This window comes from Populus trichocarpa, chromosome 1 (assembly GCF_000002775.5).
Source record: "Populus trichocarpa isolate Nisqually-1 chromosome 1, P.trichocarpa_v4.1, whole genome shotgun sequence".
Classification (NCBI taxonomy): domain Eukaryota; kingdom Viridiplantae; phylum Streptophyta; class Magnoliopsida; order Malpighiales; family Salicaceae; genus Populus; species Populus trichocarpa.
The window spans coordinates 9,696,031-9,716,821 of record NC_037285.2 but is presented as its reverse complement, the minus strand read 5'-3'; the positions used below and the strand labels follow the sequence as shown (position 1 = coordinate 9,716,821).

At 34.9% G+C, this 20,791-nt stretch overlaps 2 protein-coding genes across 2 annotated transcripts; one reads left to right on the top strand and one right to left on the bottom strand.

Moving 5' to 3' along the window:
• Positions 1 to 9,617: 9,617 nt before the first annotated feature.
• Positions 9,618 to 14,265, top strand: LOC18094386 (hsp70-Hsp90 organizing protein 3). Its single transcript, XM_006368623.3, has 7 exons — positions 9,618 to 10,647; positions 12,818 to 13,106; positions 13,215 to 13,300; positions 13,387 to 13,610; positions 13,695 to 13,761; positions 13,852 to 13,911; positions 14,007 to 14,265. The coding sequence occupies exons 1-7, from the start codon at positions 9,754 to 9,756 to the stop codon at positions 14,118 to 14,120; spliced, it is 1,734 nt and encodes a 577-aa protein (XP_006368685.1). The 5' UTR covers positions 9,618 to 9,753; the 3' UTR covers positions 14,121 to 14,265.
• Positions 14,266 to 19,314: 5,049 nt separating this feature from the next.
• LOC18094388 (pectinesterase inhibitor 10) lies at positions 19,315 to 20,511 on the bottom strand. The gene has a single exon (XM_006368625.3). It carries the CDS (start codon positions 20,396 to 20,398, stop codon positions 19,778 to 19,780), a length of 621 nt encoding a protein of 206 aa, XP_006368687.3. The 5' UTR covers positions 20,399 to 20,511; the 3' UTR covers positions 19,315 to 19,777.
• Positions 20,512 to 20,791: the final 280 nt, after the last annotated feature.

The window sequence follows — 20,791 nt, the reverse complement described above, 5'->3', positions numbered from 1 at the left end:
CTTATTTTATGTTATCATACACGTGCAAATAAGGTAATTTTCTTTATTTAAGAACCTTTCTTAGTACTGTAATACCCTATATTTATCACACGTAGTATATTTTTTCCATTGCATACATATCCATCTTATAAGAGATTTTCTTTTTATTAAAGTAGGAGATTATTTAATTTTAATGAAATTTCGACAGAGTTTTCCATGCACGAGGACTATATCCAAAATTTCATCTCGCTTAAAAATATCTGCAAATAACCGCAAAGACCCAAACACAATAGCTCACATAGTTTATAATCATAGGTAGCCTCAAACATACCACTCAAAACATAAACCTCAATTATTATCATCCACCATATTTTTTAACCATTATATATGATAATATCTTCTTAAGAGGAATGCAAATAAACATACATACATACATAAAAAATTTGAAATACTAAAACAATTCAACATTTTACCAATTACAATATTAAGATATTTCAACATAACCCAAACATTAATTAATTACATGTCTAAAACATACATACATACATAAAAAATTTGAAATACTTAAACAATTCAACATTTTACCAATTACAATCTTAAGATATTTCAACATAACCCAAACATTAATTAATTACATGTCTATGATATAGAGTTTATAAATTTCTACCTAACAAGACTAGAAAGATCTAGCTATTATGCTACTACTACTGTGATGGTAGATAAGATGAGCCTTATATATATAAGACAAAAACAATTAGTTACAAAGAAGTACAATTTGTACTCATGTATCATAATACTACTTTATATGGAGAGTTGTTAAATTCTGACTTCTTACTTTATTTCAGAATGAATTCTTGAATATATACAGCATCTACATATCTATATTAGGACAGCTATTAACTATACATAAATAGGTATTATTGCTAGGTTCTGATTTATAGGAAAGAATATCTGACTTTCTATTTTTACTCCTTACAAATCAACTTTAAATCTGCCTTAATTATTTCAGAATCTTCAACACTCCCCCTCAAGCTGGATGGAAGAGATCTTTCATTCCCAGCTTGTCTAAGGTGTTTTTGAACACAGGATTCTGAACACCTTTAGTAAGTATATTAGCAAGCTGTTCCCCGGTAGGCGCATAAAGAGTGCATATCAATCCAATCTCTAATTTTTCTTTGATGAAATATATGTCTACCTCCATATGTTTAGTTCTATTATGTTGCACTGGATTGTGTGCTATTGCAATGGCAAACTTATTGTCACAGTACAACTTCATTGATTCATCCCACTTGATTCTTAAATCTTCTAAGATAATCTTCATCTATAGTAACTCACAAATTTCAAGTGCCATTGATCTGAATTCTGCTTCTACACTTGATCTTGACACAACACTCTGTTTTTTGCTTCTTCATGTCACAAGATTTCCTCCTAGTAGAGTACAATAACCTGATGTTGATCTTCTATCTGTTAATGCACCAGCATAGTCTGCATCTGTATAGCATTCAAGGTTCAGAGTCCCATGATTTTATACAAAATTCCTTTTCTAGAAGTAGACTTTAAGTATCTAAGAAGTCTATACACTGCATGAAGATGTGAATCTTTCGGGTTGTGCATAAATTGACTCACCACACTCACGGTATAAGCAATGTCTGGACGAATGTGAGCTAAGTAGATCAACTTACCAACTAACCTTCGGTATTGACCTTTGTCAATTGTGGCTCCTTCCTCATCATTCTCAAGTCCGTGCTTTAAATCAATAGGTGTTTCATATGGTCTGTAGTCTACCATTCCTGTTTCCTTTAGAAGGTCAAGAATATACTTCTGTTGAGAGATAAGAATCCCCTTTTTTGAATGTACCACTTCTATGCCAAGAAAGTATTTCAACTTCCCCAATTCCTTGATTTTAAATTCTACTGAAAGTCTCTTTCTCAACTTATCTCTTTCCACAAAATCATCACCTGTTATTATAATGTCATCAACATAAACAATCAGAACAGTAACTCCCCCTGAAATAGAGTGTTTGATGAATAAAGTATGATCTCTTTGGCTTTGCCGATATCCTATAAAAACCATGGCTTTAATAAACCTTTCAAACCAGGCTTCAGGAGACTATTTTAAGCCATATAGTGCCTTATTTAGTCTCCAAACATGGTTGGGAAGAAGGGAGTGATTGTGCAAGGCCCGACCCACTCTCCCTTGCAGAATATTGTTCGCTACGGCTCAGCCCAACTCGGCTTCCACGCCTCACGGTTTTGTTCCTGGCAGCCCACAGGCCCTAAAACGCGTCCTACAAGGTTAGGTACCAACTGCCTTAATATGCCCTGGCTCTGGACACTCTTCTTTCGATGTGGGATGTTAAAATTCCCTCATCTTAAGAATAAGCCGTCCTCGACTCTGATACCATATGCAAGGCCCGACCCACTCTTCTTTACAGAATATTGTCTGTTATAGCTCAACCCAACCTGGCTTCCACGCCTCACAGTTTTGTTCCTGACAGCCTACAGGCCCCAAAACGCGTCTTACAAGGTTAGGTACCAATTACCTTAATATGCCCTGGCTCTGAACACTCTTCTTTCGATGTGGGATGTTAAAGACTGAATCGTGATGGTGGATCCATATAAACCTCTTCTTCTAACTCTCCATGTAAGAAGGCATTCTTAACATCATATTGCTGCATACACCATCCAAGATTAGCAGATAAAGAAAATAGAATTCGAATGGTGTTCATCTTAGCAACTAGAGCAAATGTCCCTTGATAGTCTATCACAAATGTCTGTGTAAATCCTTTTGCAACTAACCTGGCTCTATACCTTTCTAGGCTACCATCAGCTTTATATTTCAGGGCATAAACCCACTTAAACCCTAGTGTTTTCTTCTCTTTTGGTAACTCAACTATTTCCCATGTTTGATTCCTCTCTAGTGCATTCATCTCTTCTCTTATGACAGTTTTCCAATTCTCATTTCTTAGAGCCTCATGTAAGGTTTTTGGGATAAGTATGGTGTTTATTTTTTAGAGAAAGGCTTTGTGTAATGGTGAGAACTTTTGAAATGACATAAAATTAGCTATAGAATATAAGGGATTCTTAATGCATTCTCTTATTCCTTTTCTAATAGTAATTGGCTGATCAAGGTTAGGAATAGGTAGAGATGAATGAGAAAGTTCATTAACTTACTCTGGTTTGGATTCTTGGGCTTGCAAGAGAGTCAAATCAGACTGTATCCTTCTTTTATATACCTGAAGAGGTCTGTTAGCAGTAGTTTCTCCCTGCAGAGTAATATTTGGAGACTCACATGATGGTGAAATGGGAGATGATTGCTGCCTAGATGGGATTTGGAATGAAAAAATGCCAAAGTCATTGTTAGTCTTATCTTCTGTGTTGTTTTCCTACCCCTGAAGAGAAGATTTGTTGAAGAAAGACTGATTTTCATTAAAACTTACATCCTTTGACACAAGAAATCTCTTTGAAGATGGATGATAACATTTATAACCTTTTTGTGTGATGGAATATCCTATGAAAACACACTTAAGAGCTCCAGCATCAAGTTTGTCTTATTGATGTTTATGAATGTGAACATAGGTGACACACCCAAAGATCCTTGGGGGAATTTTAGAATAAAAAATATTCTTTAGAAAGAATTCTGACAATAGTTTAAAGGACTTTTGAAACCAATAACTCTTGAAAGTATTCGATTTATCAAATACGTAGAGGTTAAAACTGCTTCTCCCTAATAAGTTTTTGGAACTTGATGTTGGAAAAGTAAAGCTCGAGTAGTTTCAAGGAGATGTCTATTTTTTCTTTCTGCTAAATCATTTTGTTGGGGAGTATGAACACAAGATGATTGATGAATAATCCTTTATTTTTCAAAGTGTGGTGATAAAATCTGATTAAAGTAGTCCCTAGCATTATCAGTTCTATAACCCTTAATGCTAACCCTAAATTGATTCCTTATCATATTTGTAAAGTTTGGAAGGATATGACCCACATCAGATTTTCTTTTAAGAAGGTAAACCCAAATCATTCGGGTGCAATCATCAATAAATGTTACAAAACCTTTTGCTCCTGAAATTTTAGGAATGTTATATAGACCCCATATATCCGAGTGAATTATAGTAAATGGAGACACATATCTTGAATCACTTATTGGAAAAGGCACTCTATGGTGCTTTGCAAATTCACAAATTTCACAATGAAATTGTTCAACATCCAAATTTTTAAATAAAGATGGGAACATGTTCCTAAGAGTCTTAAATGATAGATGTACTAAACGACAATGATGATTCCAAACATCAGTTTTATTAGAATTAACTAAAATGAATGATAGAAAAGGGGAGATACTACTGCTGCCTTGTACTCCAAGCATGTGCAACCCATCCTTGACTCTAGCTTGCCCAATCGTCCTCCTCGTAGCTAGGTCCTAAAATTTACAGTGATCAAGGAAGAAAGTTACACTACAATTTATGTCTTTAATTATTTTTTGGATTGACAATAGATTTGCAGTAAGATTAGGAACATGTAATACTCTTTTAAGAGTAAATACAGGATTAAGAGGGATTGTTCCCTGGCCTGCAATTGTGGTTAGAGATCCATCAACCACTATGATTTTCTTATTGCTAGGACAGGGTTGATATGATGTGAAGCCAACTACAGAATAAGTCATATGGTCTGTTGCACCTGATTCAATGACCCAGATGGTGGAATGGTTCTTGTTTGAGGCACTAAAAACATGAGAAATTGGAATTTTACCATTTTGAGCAAGAGAGCATGATCCAGATGGTTTTTCCATTGTGTTGAGTAAGGTTCTTAGGCGTTCAATCTCCTCTTTGTTGAATCCTCTCACCTCTAGGGTGCTGGACTCATGTGTTGCCTCTTCTGAATTTGTTAAGTGTGCATGCCCTCTTGAATGGTTCCATTTGTATCCTTCATTACGCCTCATCCTTGGTGGTTTTCCTTGGAGTTTCTAGCAGGTCTCCTTTGTATGACCTGTTTTCTTGTAATAATTACAAAACTAATCATCTTTAAAGAATTTTCTCGCTTCAGTCTTCACCACTTCTGCATCATTCATGGCATCATTTTGGTTTCTGCTAGCATCACTTAGGTTTCTGCTATTAGTTATCATCATAGCAGAACCTTCAGTATTTGGGACCTCAAGCATCACAGTTCTCCTTCATTCTTTAGCCTTTATTACTGAGAATACCTCATTGAGTGAGGGCATAGATTCCTTTCCAAGTATTTGGACTCGTATTTGATCAAATTCTATGTTGAGTCCTGCAAGAAATTCAAAGATCCTTTCTCTTTCTACATAATTCTTTAAAATCACAGCATCATCACTACACTGCATCTTAAAATCTTGATAATAGTCCAATTCCAACCAGAAAATTTTCATAGTATTGTAATATTCAATAACCATCATATTACCTTGTTTGGTCATTCAAAGCTTCGTCTTAATCTCATAGATTAACGCAGCATCCTTCACTTTAAAGTAGGTTTGTCTCACTGCATCTCATATGTCTTTTGCTGTAACCAGAAACATATAAGGCCCACAGACTTCTGGCATAATAGAGTTCCATAGCCATGATATAATCATAGAGTCTTCTTCATCCCAGAGTGTAAACTTTGGGTCTTCTGGACTAGGAGGATTGTCCATCAAATGATTAATCTTTCCCTTTCCTTTGAGAAAGGTTTTTACTATCTTTGACCACTTTAGATAGTTTCTTTCATTCAGTCGGTAGGATGACTGTAAACTCTGGAATTCCCCTGATATTTGGGTTTCTTTTGTAGTGTTTTCATACATGTTTTTTTAGATCTGGACAGGTTTGTTAGAGCAAGTGACTAGGATTGTCAGGACAGATGGGAAGAGAGGAGGGGAAATCCCAGATTTAGAGAGAGAGATAGGCTCAGGAAAAAAATAGGCTCAGTTTAGGCTCTGATACCATATGGAGAGTTGTTAAATTCTGACTTCTCACTTTATTTCAGAATGAATTCTTGAATATATACAACATCTACAAATCTATACTAGGACAACTATTAATTATATATAAATAGGTATTATTGCTAGGTTCTGATTTATAAGAAAGAATATTTGACTTTCTGTTTTTACTCCCTATAAATCAGCTCCAAATCTACCTTAATTACTTCAGAATCTTCAACACTTTAGATGCACACATAAATACAATATTTGGCTTTTTATATAACCATTCCCTTTTCATTTTCAACCTTGCCATTACGTTTTACTCATTTCTACATGACTAATTGTGATAGGAAAACTTACTAAAACCATTAGTTATAAAGAAGTATAATTTGCACTCATGTATCATAATACTACTTTAGATGCACATATAAATACAATATTTGGCTTTTTATATAACTATTCCCTTTTCATTTTCAACCTTGCCATTGCGGTTTACTCATTTCTACATGACTAATTCTGATAGGAAAACTTACTAACTTTACACAATTAGTCCCCATCAAAGCAATTGACTTCATTTATATTTACCAACAATTACTCTTGCGACTAGTTTAACCACTCTTAATGTAAACTTCGCTCATGTAGTCCACTTAGCTTTCTTAAGAAAACAATCTATATTGATGCGGCTGGCTTTTATCTTTTTAAATCAATAGTCCCCGTCTATATGGCCGATTTAATTATTTCCACTAGTCTTTAGTTGCCGCTCGTGCGATCAGCTTAACTATTTTCTCAAATTATTAGCTCTCACTCATGAGATCGACTTATTTCTCTTTTTAATGATGATTTTCTATATTTCTTTTTAAGAATCATTTCATATTTGAATAGAAGTTTTTCATTTACATTATTGTAAATAAAGAGGCGACGTAACATGCACTTATTTGGTGCTCTTACGGAATGTGATCATTTTGCTTCAAGCTGAATTCTAATATGCATCTCAAATGAGTGTCAAACTTTTCAACTCTGTTAACACACAATACTTTTCACATCATCTATTATCCTTACTCAATCATTTAATATCTAATGTTAGTCATTCTTTTTTTTCCTCCTGTAATTCATTTTAATGCCCACAATTTAATCCAACATATATTTTCTCATTTCACATTTCACTAACATGTCAATTTGGACACCACATATACACAACATCATCTTGATTTGAAATCCCCAACTCAATTTTTAACACCATAAAACTATTACAATACTAACATCTATATAATTTCACTAAATTTTCATATTCCCACATTCCCACATTTAACCCCCATAACTAAAAGTCAAAAATTTATTTCACATAAGTCACCATCAAGATTAACTTGTTTCCATCCTTATATTTTGACCACCCATTACCCAATTTTCAGGCATTTTATTTAACATGAATCACCATAATGAGTTATATCATTCCACCATTATATCAATAAAATTTAACACAACAACATCATTAAAACATTCATATTTACATAATTTTATCAATTCATATACTTCCCTTTTCACACATTACAAAATAATCCAATATCTAAACACTTTATTTCACATGAATTTCGATCATACTTCAACATAATTCCACCATCATACCAAACTCAAACATCTATAATATCATTAAAAACATCCAATTCAATGTAATTTCGTCCAATTTCCATAACGTAATTAAAGCATAAAAATTAACACAATTCATCCACATTAATTTCCATCAATTTAAACACATTACCATTATCATTCAAACCAATTTAAGCATAATAACATCACTAAACACGCACAATTTTCATTACTTTATATATTTCCAACATATCACTAAAACTAGTAAACTTTTAGTAATATACCTTACTAAAACCAAATCATTCTTAAACAACATCATTAGAATACTAAAATCAACACCATTTAAATCAAATTCCCAAATTCACCAAGTTACCTAAGCATGGCCGACCATTAACACAACAACTTTCCATAAATTGGTTTTCAATTTCTCAAACTTAACCTTTACTTATGTCATACACATTAATGTGAAAACAATTAATATAGTTTAGCATTTCTCTTCAATATTCACATAAACCCTAAAATTAAAAAATTAAGGATTTTCCATTTCTTCATATAATTGATCTAATTCAAACCATTACTATGCATTCTTATAACTCAACAACAATAATAAATAACTCAAATTAACATTCTAACACAAAAAAATTATGAACCCTAATTTCAAGAATTAGGGGTTTTACAATTCAAAATCAAAATCAAAATCCAACTAGAAATTAAAATTAAATGGTTAAAGTCTCTTACCACAACTAAATCATTTAAATGGATGTGTTTCTTGCAACGATTCCAAAGTGTCCTTATTGCTCTTTAATTATCCATATTTTTTTTTCTCTGAAACCCAAACTTCCAACCTTATTCTCACTCTAAGTTTCCCCTAACTTGATTTGCTATAATGGATAAAAATCACTAAATCATATTATCATGCCTATATTCTAAGTGACTTTAGAGAAGAAAAGAGGAGACAAATCAAAATCTATAAGTTTTTCCCCATTCAATATGGTCGGCGTGTTTTAATAGTCCAAGAGGAAGATTTTCCCCCCTAAAATTACAACAATGCTACTCATTTAATAACATACATGGTATTTTCATCAAAACTCTAATTGTTGATATTTGTTGTTGTACAGATTCTTATTTAGTTTTGCTTGAGATTAGTAACTAACTTACTAGGGATTTCTATCCCCGACCATAAGAATTGTTTTATTAGTTTATTGTTTTTTAGTTGAAAAATCCAATATTAAACACGGGGTTTACATGTTGTGTTTTATTGAATTTTATTTTAAATTTCATCTTTTAATATTTGATTATTTTGAATAGATTTTCATATTTTTTTATCATATAATATAATAAAATAAAATAAATTTAATTGAATCTAGTAGAGAGTCCATGACTAGAACCATGAGTTTAACAGGCTGACCCAAGTTAACTTGAGCTATTTTTTTCTTTGTTTTTTTTTTCTATGAATTTGTCAAGTCAATAAAATCATGTTAGGATAACTTTTACATGGTTGAATTTGAAAAATTAAATTAGAAAAGAGTCGGGTTGAGACTTTTTAAGTGTACCCCATTGTTCTAGGTTTAATAACAATACCAAAATAAATTTTACAGCCTAAATCTTATTTTTTATGTTTAGAAAAATCTTAGTCCAACCTCAGGATAGCACATGAAATAACCTAACATGAACAAAAAGATGATGATGAATGACCTTATACATTTTATTGTTGTTTGGCTAACATGAAAGAGAAATGATAAAAGTCAATTCATTTAACATTAAAAATTATAAAAATAAATAAATCACAAGAGTTAATTTATCTAAATTAAAAAGGTTATAAATTATAAATAAAAAAGATTAGAAAGATTTCCCTCTTGGATCCTTAATAATTATTATCCTTATGATATACTCAATTTTATCTCTCTCAATTATTTCCCTTTTATCCATTTTCTTTCAACTTGACAAATAGAGTGTAAAATTTAAAAGAAAACCCTTTTTAAATTCCAAAAGATTTGATGACAATTGAGTCAAATTAGTCAGAACAAAAACGCACCTTAACCAGAGCCTTACCCTTACAATCCCCGTCACCAAACACCCTCTTCCCATCCAGCGAAATCGAATCCAATTAGTAAAAACCACAAGAAAGAACATTCCAGAACTCACTTTCTTACCAGAACTCTCTCGTCCTCTTCTTTCCCTATATGACCCCTCTCTCACTCTCACTTCTCTCTGAAAGAAAAAAAGTATCTCAAAAAACCCCCCTAATCCCCTAGCCGATTTAACTCGACGCCGTTCAACATGGCCGAAGAAGCCAAAGCCAAAGGCAACGCTGCCTTTTCTACCGGCGATTACACCGCCGCCGTCAAGCACTTCACAAACGCCATTGCTCTTTCTCCAACTAATCACGTCCTCTACTCTAACCGATCGGCGGCTCACGCTTCTCTCCACAACTACGCCGATGCTCTACAAGACGCTAAGAAAACCGTTGAGTTGAAGCCGGACTGGTCCAAAGGCTACTCTCGGCTCGGCGCCGCTCACCTCGGCTTGCACCAAATCCAAGACGCTATCTCTGCCTACAAGAAAGGACTCGAGATTGATCCTAACAATGAAGGATTAAAATCTGGCTTGGCTGATGCTCAAGCAGCTGCCTCCAGAAGCCGTGCAGCGCCACCGCCGAGTCCGTTTGGTGATGCTTTCTCCGGTCCAGAGATGTGGGCGAAGTTAACGGCGGATCCGTCCACGAGAATGTATTTGCAGCAGCCCGATTTTGTTAAGATGATGCAAGAAATTCAGAAAACCCCTAATAATCTGAATCTCTACTTGAAGGATCAGAGAGTGATGCAGGCTTTGGGGGTTTTGTTGAATGTGAAGTTTAGAGAACCGAATGCAGGGGACGATATGGAGATTCCGGAGGGGACGTCCACTCCGCAGCCGCCTGCGCCGGAGAGGAAGGAGGAGAAGAAGGTGGAGGAGGAGAAGGTGGTGGAACCAGAGCCAATGGAGGTAACGGAGGAGAAGGAAGCGAAGGAGAGGAAGGCGCAAGCAGTGAAAGAAAAGGAGTTGGGGAATGCTGCTTATAAAAAGAAGGAATTTGAGAAGGCTATTGAGCATTATACGAAGGCAATGGAGCTTGATGATGAGGATATTTCGTATTTGACGAACCGTGCTGCTGTTTATTTGGAGATGGGGAAGGTAAATTAAATATTTTGATGGGCTCTATGATTTTCAAATGATGTTAGAATAAGCTCTACATGAGTTAAATGATGCTTAATCTTATTGAAGTAAAGAAATTCTGTTAATGATATCATAGGCTGTTAAAGGGCGAATCTTTCATGTCAACATAGAGCTCAGATTATAGCATTGATAATCTCTCTTTAGTGACTATTTGAAAGGGAGAGTCTTAATGGAGACTGAGAGACACACAAGCATGAAAACAAATCTTCTAGTGGAGTTATATATCTGTTCCTTTCTGCTTCCTTTTATTAAACTCTACCATGAAGCAACCTGTTTTCTCTCACCCTTTCCTTCACAAGTTTGGTCCAAAAGGAGTTGCAAGTTTTGGCAATTATTTCAGTGAACTATATTACTTGAGAAAGAGATACTATTTTAAGTGTTTGGAAATTTGTCTAGAAATTGATTGAGTAGTGTGAAATTGGGTTATGATGCTCATACTTGAATGGAATTTGGGCATATTTGCCCTGTTTTTCCTAATAGCAATCTAGAGAAATTTAGGTGATCGCTTATAGGCTGATTAGCTTACTCTGTTTTGATGAAGTTTGCGATTATGCTAACAGGGACTGGCCTTTTGAGGCTTCTGTTTATGCTTTCTTCTGTCATAAATTTGTTCTTTCTGTTATGTTTTTATCTGTGTGATGCAGGACAGCTTTGAAGGCTGTTTTGAATCTGATTTTGGAGGCTGGTTGGGGCTGTATTGAAGTGGGTTTTTGCTGGGAATTGCAGAAACTATTAGAGTCATGTTAATAGGGTTTCTATGAGTCACTCCTAGATGATAGAAAAAAACCTAAAGCTTCACCCCTAGGGTTCTTTGGAATCACACCTAAGGGAGATTGATTCACACAATCAAAAGCAAATTGCTGGAATTTTTATTCATAAACTGTTATTCATAATATTGAAATTCTACATGTGTATTTATAGAGTTCTAGTAGTCCTAATACATTAAGGACTTAGATTCCTAAATAATAAAATACCAAGTCTATGTAGAATAGGAAAAACCTAATAAAGCTAGTAAATAAAATACTAAATAGAAATTAAAACCTAGATTCCTGATTTTCCAGCAATTACAGAAACCCCGTGCTTACAAAAAGACAAGTTTTGTATCCTATGGTGTCCACATCATTCTCCCCTGTTTCGAGAAAGCTCGAATCCTTACCTTGATGCAACGCCTTTCAAATAGGAACCAAAAACTCTTCTTAGTTGGTGACAATAATGATTATATGATTTTTTTTAAACCAATTTCAACATCAAAATCAGGAATAATGAAGTCCAATTGTGTTGCTAATACCACTTTCTCCTTGCTTTACTTGCGTTCATTAGCGTTGTGCTCAACATGTTCTTTCTTTGGTTGAGCTCCATCAAGTGTGACATATAGCTCTTTAGGCTTTGTAAGAGCCTGATTAGAGAATTCTTTTTCATCTCTTTTACACTCTGCATCATTGTCAATCTGAAATTCCTTGGTTTCTTGTTGAATCTTCCTTTTGGGAAATAATCCCAGTTTCTGATCAACAAAAACATGTGCTATGAGAGTGGCTGTTTCAACAAAATGGTTGTTTAGGATAGGCCTTTATCAGCCTATCTAATGCTGCTTGCTCCTTATTGAACCTGGCAGTAATAGATGTTTCCATTGAATTCTACCTAGTCTCCGTAGGTTTTAGTCTTGTTTCCAAATTGTGCTTGAAGATTTTGAGTTTTGAATTCAATTCAGTGACGGTGATCATGGTTGAAGAAGAATGAAACAAAATTTCAGAATCTTGAAGCTTTGATACCAACTGATGCAGGACTGCTTTGAAGGCTGTTCTTAATCTGACTAAGTCTATGTAGAATAGGTAAAAACCTAATAAAGCTAGTTACTTATTAAAAATCTGGAATATGAAAAACCTAATAAAGCTGGTTACTCCTTGGGACTAATAAAATACTATATAGAAAATAAAACATAAACCTAGACAAAGTTTCCAAATTTCCAGCAATACCCTTGTCTACAAAAAGACACAAGTTTTGCTTCCTTTGTTGTTTTCGCATCACTGTGCATGGTTTTCCACTGAACACAGTCGTAGCATTTAGCAGCATTTGTTACTATTTGATTTCACCTTTACCCTCTCTCTGATCCAATTACTGTAATTTCCAGAATGCCAAATGTATTAAAGATTGTGACAAAGCTGTTGAAAGGGGTAGAGAGCTTAGATCAGATTTTAAGATGGTAGCAAGAGCATTGACAAGGAAAGGAACTGCCTTGGCAAAAATGGCAAGATGCTCGAAGGACTATGAACGAGCCATTGAGACCTTCCAGAAGGCCCTGACAGAGCATCGCAATCCTGACACATTGAAGAAACTAAACGACGCAGAGAAAGCAAAGAAGGATCTTGAGCAACAAGAATACTTTGATCCAAAATTGGCTGAGGAAGAGCGTGAGAAAGGTAGCCATTCTTTATTAATATTCAGTTGCTGGTCATTCCTTTGAATGGCACTTAATTAATACATTTCCTCACATATATGCATATTGTGTTGGTATGCATTTTCTGCAGGCAATGAATATTTCAAGCAGCAAAAGTATCCAGAGGCTGTGAAGCACTACACAGAATCTTTGAGAAGGAATCCTAAAGATCCCAAGGTAATAATAGCCATCCAAGCATTTTCTTATTTAGGCGACAAGTTTCAGCTGTTCAACTCTAATTCATGGCTGGTTGCTATTTTCAGGCATATAGTAACAGAGCTGCATGCTACACTAAACTAGGAGCTCTGCCTGAGGGATTGAAGGATGCAGAGAAGTGCATTGAACTTGATCCAACTTTTTCCAAGGGTTATACAAGAAAAGGTGCTGTTCAATTCTTTATGAAAGAGTATGATAAAGCTTTGGAAACTTATCAGGAGGGTCTGAAACATGACCCCCATAACCAGGACTTGCTAGATGGTGTCAGAAGGTATTTATGTTCATCTAGATTTGTTTACATTTAAGTGTACCTGTAGTTGGGAGAGTCTTGATTGCGCTCACACATATTTTACAGGTGTGTGGAGCAGCTCAATAAGGCCAGCCGTGGTGACCTAACCCCTGAGGAACTGAAGGAGAGACAGGTAAGATTGCTTTTCTGACTGCTGTTCATTCTCAGAAAGTTAAGTGTTATCTAGATCATGGTCTTGAGTTTGTGCCTTCCCTCTCGCCAGGCCAAGGCAATGCAGGACCCAGAAATTCAAAACATCCTCTCAGATCCTGTCATGAGACAGGTAAGGATCTAAACTGCCATATTCACCCTTTCCTGGCAAAATCCAAGATGGCTGCACTTGTGCTTGGTAATAATACATTTTGTCCCAATTTACAGGTGTTGGTTGACTTCCAAGAGAACCCTAAGGCCGCTCAGGAACACACAAAGAACCCGATGGTGATGAGCAAGATTCAGAAGCTTGTCCATGCTGGGATCGTCCAGATGAGATAGATTTTTTATGAAAAAAAAAACAGTTACATCAACATGTACCGTTTTTTGGTTTTGTTTTTACTTTTTAACCAGTGAATTGTAATTTCAAATGTGAATTTGAGTGGGACAGACGGTAAAAATTAAGTTGGAAAAGTAGTTTTTGAGATCTTTGATTTTCATATTCATATATTTGCTTGCGTGCGGCGGACACTTGTGCTTGCCCTTCATTAAATAGTGTAAAAGGATTCTCTAGGCTTAGCCACTTCGAAATAGATTCAACCACCACCGAAGTACATCTGCTGTGGCCGACTTGACTACTTTCGCATGTGAAAGACCAGTCCTGTGGGGATCGATCCTAAATGATTGTTGTGCTTGTCCCGGTCTCCTCCGTGACTGAAGGAATCGAAAGACAGCTCTACCCCTACCGCTATTCAAACAGAGAGGATGCCGTTTTTAGGTCGTTCCGAGGCATGGGGATTCTTCATTTTTCTTTTTCTATCTTCGAATTGGGGAAGGAAGCCTGAGATCCGTGACGGATGTTTTTAAGGCATCATTTACAAGTTCTAATATGAAGCTCCTTCACACGTGCAAAATAAATTAAAGGGAAAAGGAACTGCTGTTCTCTGGAATTAGAATTGGAGTTTTTTGTGTACTTTGAAAAACTGATAAAGTAGCACAGCTCTAAAAATATTTGGGGATTTAAGATGTTTTTACTAGTCATACACTTGTAAGTTGCAGATAACAATTCTGACTCGCTTTCTCAAGCCTCTAACTTCTTGCCTACAAAACCATAATTTACAGCATTTCATATATAAATTTTCTGTTTCAAATCACATAAGTAACACATCTAGGTGGACACAATTCAATCCTAACTAACATAGTTAAATACAATTATTAACATAGCATAACATTTTATTAACTAATTAGGACAAGTCTATAACATCCATGTAAGGACCAACACCAACATCACTCCAGCTCATAGATGGATCTGAAACGCTTGTGGATGGACCAACAACCCTAACACTCCTACGATAAGCAACCTCATCTTCTGCTAATGTTAATTCAAGACGCTCAACCTCCCCAACCTTTTGAAGTCCATCACAACACAAATTAAATGTAGTGTTGGCTATAATACATCTCATCTCATTAACGCCTTCATAGATAGTCATTGCTGCTTCGGAGCCTCCCGTACTAAGTAATGAACCTATATACATACATTAAAAAATAATTAGTACTCATCATCTATAATAACATTAACAATATTTAATAAATATTACATGTAAAAATAAATTGCTTACCTATCAATTATGTTTGCAATATCGGGGCACATAATGCATTAAATTGCGCTAATATCTTAGAAAACACGACTAGATAGGTGTAATAAAGCGTCGTGTAATGGTCAAATACCATCTCATGTAGGTATTCTGCACCAATCAGCAGATGTTACTATTGAAATATATGATCCCTTCTAGCATTCCAAAGATCTAGGTAAGTTGAATGACAACAAATTCTCCTTACACTTACCCTAACGACTGATATTATACATCTCATTACCAGTATCAATATAATTTGATATGCGTTGAGATAGACTAAATTGTCGCATTACTCATTCATTACATCTGTATTGGTCATGCCCACTTACAACCTTAAATTCAGGAGCATAGGTTGTCATGTATTTATTTATAAGCTCAACCAAATTAGCATCCTTATCTTCCCCCTCAACCTCAACTCTATTAATGTTGTCGATACACGACGTCGGGCGACGGCTCCCACTTTTTTGTTTATTTAACAAAAAGGGTTTTTTCTCGATTGGGGGAAATAAAGATTTTATTGGAGTCGCCATCTAGTAATTTGAGGGAACTAGAAATCCCAAATTAGACACTGGTCCCAGAGATTCGGGTACGGGGTTAGTTATGATTAAGGGAAGGTAGACACCACCCTTAAAACATCTTTTCAATAGAAAGGCTTACCCTTACTTGTGTGTTTTTTGTTTGATTCAAATGCGATTATATTTTGGGCTTATTTGTAATTCTTTTTTAAATGATTAACGTCGGTCCCTAAAAATAGGAGACACGTTAAAAATGACATCAGTCCCTAAAAATTAGGAGACTCGTCTAAAATATTGACGTTTGTACCCTAAAAAAGAGAGTTACGTCTGGGTTACCAAAAGAAATAATGGATATAATCCATTATATTTTGGGTTTATTGGTAATTTGTATTTTTTTCAAATGGTTAACGTCGGTCCCTAAAAATAGGAGACACGTTAAAAATGACATCAGTCTCTAAAAATTAGGAGACTCGTCTAAAATATTGACGTTTGTCCCTAAAAAGGAGAATTACGTCTGGGTTACCAAAAGAAATAATGGGACATAATCCATATTTGGTATTTACATTTTTGACATCGGTCCTTTTAAAAAAAGAGACGTGTCGACTTTGATTTTTGTATTTTTTACAACATGCAAGAAAATTTACAAGCATTTATATATATAAAAAATATCAAAAATACCAGTAGAAACCTCAAAAAATTACCTGAGTGCCACTGTATAGGTAAAAGACTGAAATACCCTCGGGTTTCTTGAAACATTACGAAAATGCCACTGGCGGCGCGTGTGGCACACGCGCGGTTACTGTTGGCGGCGGCGAGATTTTCCGGCGAGATTTCTGTCCAACTGATGGTCGATCCTCGTAGATCTGATGTAGAGGATTCTGATGGTGGTGGTCTTGACGGTCTTTGATGGCTGATGAGTGAGAATTGACGACTTGAAGCTTCGGTGGCCGACGAAAATCGCGGCCCTTTTCCGGCCATATGGGGAGGATAAAACGCTGGAAAAGGCCGGTTTTTTGCTTTTTAGGAGGTTGGAGACCTTTCTGTGGTGGTTTGGAGGCTTGATACGGGCGGAGATGGGAGATCGGGGGAGAGAGAGAGAGTCGCCGGCGAGAGGAGAGAGAAGCTCTGGGTTATGCTACGGTGTGAACGCTAGCACGGTACACCAGTGCGGCTGAAGCCTGTGATCCGTTGGATCTCTGATGAAAAGATCACGCGGCTGTGATTGGCTTGATCTGCAGGTTGATCGGACGGTCCGGATGAACAGATGTTTGATCTGGTGTGACGCGGTGCACCGAAATCTCGGTACACCGGGTGACGTGGCGCAACGGGATCAAAGCTTAGATTATTTCAAGGGCTGAGATGTGTTTGCTTTTTAATCTAGTGTGGTAAGCCCTATTGTATCCTATTAAATCAATGGTTCAGATCTAAACACTATTAGATCTAACGGTTAGGATATATTTAGTATTTTCCATATTGTTTTTTTTAAAAAATCAATATCCTACTCTAAATAGTAAAAAAACTTAAATAGTAATCTGGATACTCTTTTCTTTTCTTTCTTTTCTCCTCCTCCTTTACTGCGTTGTTACTGGCTATTTATAGCCAATGACAGGGACGTCCAAATCACCACCGATTTGCTTTGAAAAAATGGATCACCTGCTTTCGGTGCACCTGCTCCGTTGAAAAAAAATTTTATTTTATTTTATTTTTATTTTTTATTATGTATAATAATATATATTTATATAGGTAAAATTAAAAACTCAATTCAGTATTAGAAAAACCCGATTCAACCGCTAAAAATTCATTTTAATGACCGAAAATTATGTTGAAACACTGAGAAAAAAAACTTTTGATGGGTATCAACCCGGTAAACCGGGTTTTGACCAAAAATAACAGTTTTGACCCAAAATAGCCTGAAACTCATTTTTTACCCCGGTCGACATGGTTTGACCCGTATGGACTCGGTGGACTCGGTTCTTATGGAAAGATGCGGTTTACACGAGAAATTTTTTTTTTTTTAATTTTAAACTTTTTTTAATTTTTTAATTTTTATAAATAATAATAGAAATAAAATAACATTCAAGAAAATCTTGGTGAATCCAAAATTGGGTTACAACAAATGTGATAGTCATATTTTTCGTCACTCGGTTTGGATTCTATATATTAATATGGAGAACAAATATCATATCCAATTGAGGTTTTATATTAAAAAATTTCTATGCTGACATTTGTCTCCTTACATATCTAACCGAGGTTCCATATTAACAATTTTCTATTCTGATGTTTGTCTCCTTGCATTACCACCTAACCTAGATGGATAAGTTGCTCGTGATGCATGTGTGGTCTTCTGAGTTACTAGAAGAGTAGAGTTTCCTCGTCTAGGTTTATTATTTAAGTAGAACTATAACATATTAATCTCATTAATGTTCTCAAACCCAAACATTAAATTTACACTTCCATCACTACAGATGAGTACACCGATATAACAAGCTCAACTAACCTCAATTGAAAATTTTCTCCAAATAATTTCAACTTTATTTGAAGTATATTATAGCCAAGCTTTGAAGTATATTATAGTCAAGCTGATGACGTAACATTCTAGATAGCTTGTTAAAAGATAAATGTAGTTAGGAAATCATGACTTCCTCTATTATAAGTGACATCGTTTTCGGTACTGACAATGATACCACCATAAAAACATAATATTCTAATATTACTAGATATTCTGTCAGAAAATACAACATTATACAAGCTTAATTTATTAAAATCATGAGGTTAATCAAAATACATAATTTATCAACAAAATCATATCAGTAACATCATCAATGAAAACCTAAATTCATCAGATTTTGCCATCATGATTTTTTTATGAGATCATAGCTTTTTTTTATTATTATGTTATAAGAATCTCTTTTGTACAATTTTTCATGATTTTCTTATAAAAAAATATTTGGTTGTAAAAATATTTTTGATTAAATATCGTTTAATTTTTTTTATTTTTTTTTAAGAAAGTCATAATGGGCCCACATCACTTACTCTCCTGAGCCACCATTTCTTAAGGCCTTGGATTGTATTTTTAAAAAAATTTATTTAAATAAAATAAAAAATTATTTTTAAATTTATCTTTGAATGAGAGCCTTACATTTTTTTTTATATATTAGTGGACCCTCTTTTTTATGTCAATGATTTTTTTTCTTTAAGTTTAATCAAAATCAATTATGATTTAATAAATAATATTATATTTGAGATATAATTTAATTAAATTATCAATTTAATCAGCTCAAACTTTAGTTAGCTCGGAAACTTTTTTAGTAGTTCTTAGAGCACATGATTCTCAAACTTTCCGGAATCAAGTGTGTTTTTTCTCTTCTTTTCTTTCGCAGAATTCAGTGAAGAAATGGCCAGCAAGACAATAGATTTCCAAAGAAAGACATTACAATCGTTATGCCATAGGGGAAGACATCAGTGCATATTGTATTAAACTTACGCCATATATACCATATTGTTGATAACAGCACATTGCAGGTAATTCACAGTACAATAGTCCCTAAACACACTGTAGTATCCATTAACATGCTTGCTGATTTCATACCAGAAGGCCACGAAAGAAACTGGAGTTTTAGTTCAAGAAACCCAACCCAATTTGACTTCGAGGCTATTGCACTTAAAAGAACTGTTTCATAGAATAATATCTAATCCACAACCATAGTTTTTCTGAAAACAAGATAGTATCTTCAGAAACTGCAGAAGACGGGGGTAATTCAGGCTAAAAATGCCTATATGCATGAGCTTTGACAGCTTGGGATAGGATTCCTTACAATTTCCACTGGAGGGAGATAAAATAAGGACTTAATTAAGGTAAGTTAGCTTGAGTTGAAGCATATCTATTGACAAGAGCCAAAGCATTACTGGTCAAACGTGCAATTCTTCGTATGTGTCTCTTAACAATGGCCGTCACTTTTTTATTCATGACCTCTTCAGCAAATCCATCCAAGCAGGCATCATCATCTGTTAATGCTGCACTAACCCATGTTTCTACATCACTCATTGCCTTGGAAAAATCTGACCCACCAGCATGACCAATCTCTTCCATGGACCTTTGTAGCTCATACACTGAGTCCCCAACCTCCTCTACACAATCTAACGTGGCTGCAACCACTCTAGGCTCTAGACCAGGAATTTTGGACACCCTTATCATCAACCTTGATGTCGAGTTGGTGTTTATAAGGCTCACATTAAGGGCAGTTTTAGCTAGTAGTTTAGGGTTGGTTTTGATTGTGCTAGCATAGATTACAAGGGTGTGGTAGCATAATTTAGGATAGAATGTGGTGTTATAACAAGAAGTTTTAATATATTCTATATATGTGTTTCTTGAAGGTAAAGATGTAGTGGCTGAGAATGATGAGTTTATAGGGGTAGAGAATTGGAGAATGAGAATAGCTGCCAGAGCAAGGCCTAAAAAAGAAGTTTCCATTTCTCTCTATTTCGCAAACTAAAGTAACTTCGTTGAATATGCGAAGGAAGAGAAAAAAGATCCCGAATAATACAAAGGCTCAACTTTGCTTCCTTGAAAGAGGGAGGACGAACCTGATTTTAAGGATGAATGAGATAATGAAGATATTCGTTCGAAAGGCTTATGAGATTGCGTATGAACCTTTCCTTAAGTGGTGCCCGTTTGACATTGACATTGATATTGATACTGAAGTTAAATCTGTTTTTTATTAATTTTTTTAGATTGTTTTGATATATTAAAATAAAAAATATATTTTAAAAAATAAAAAAATATTATTTTAATATATTTATATGCAAGAAAACACTTTTAAAAGTAATTTTTATCATATTCTCCAATACTACCCATATGCTTGTC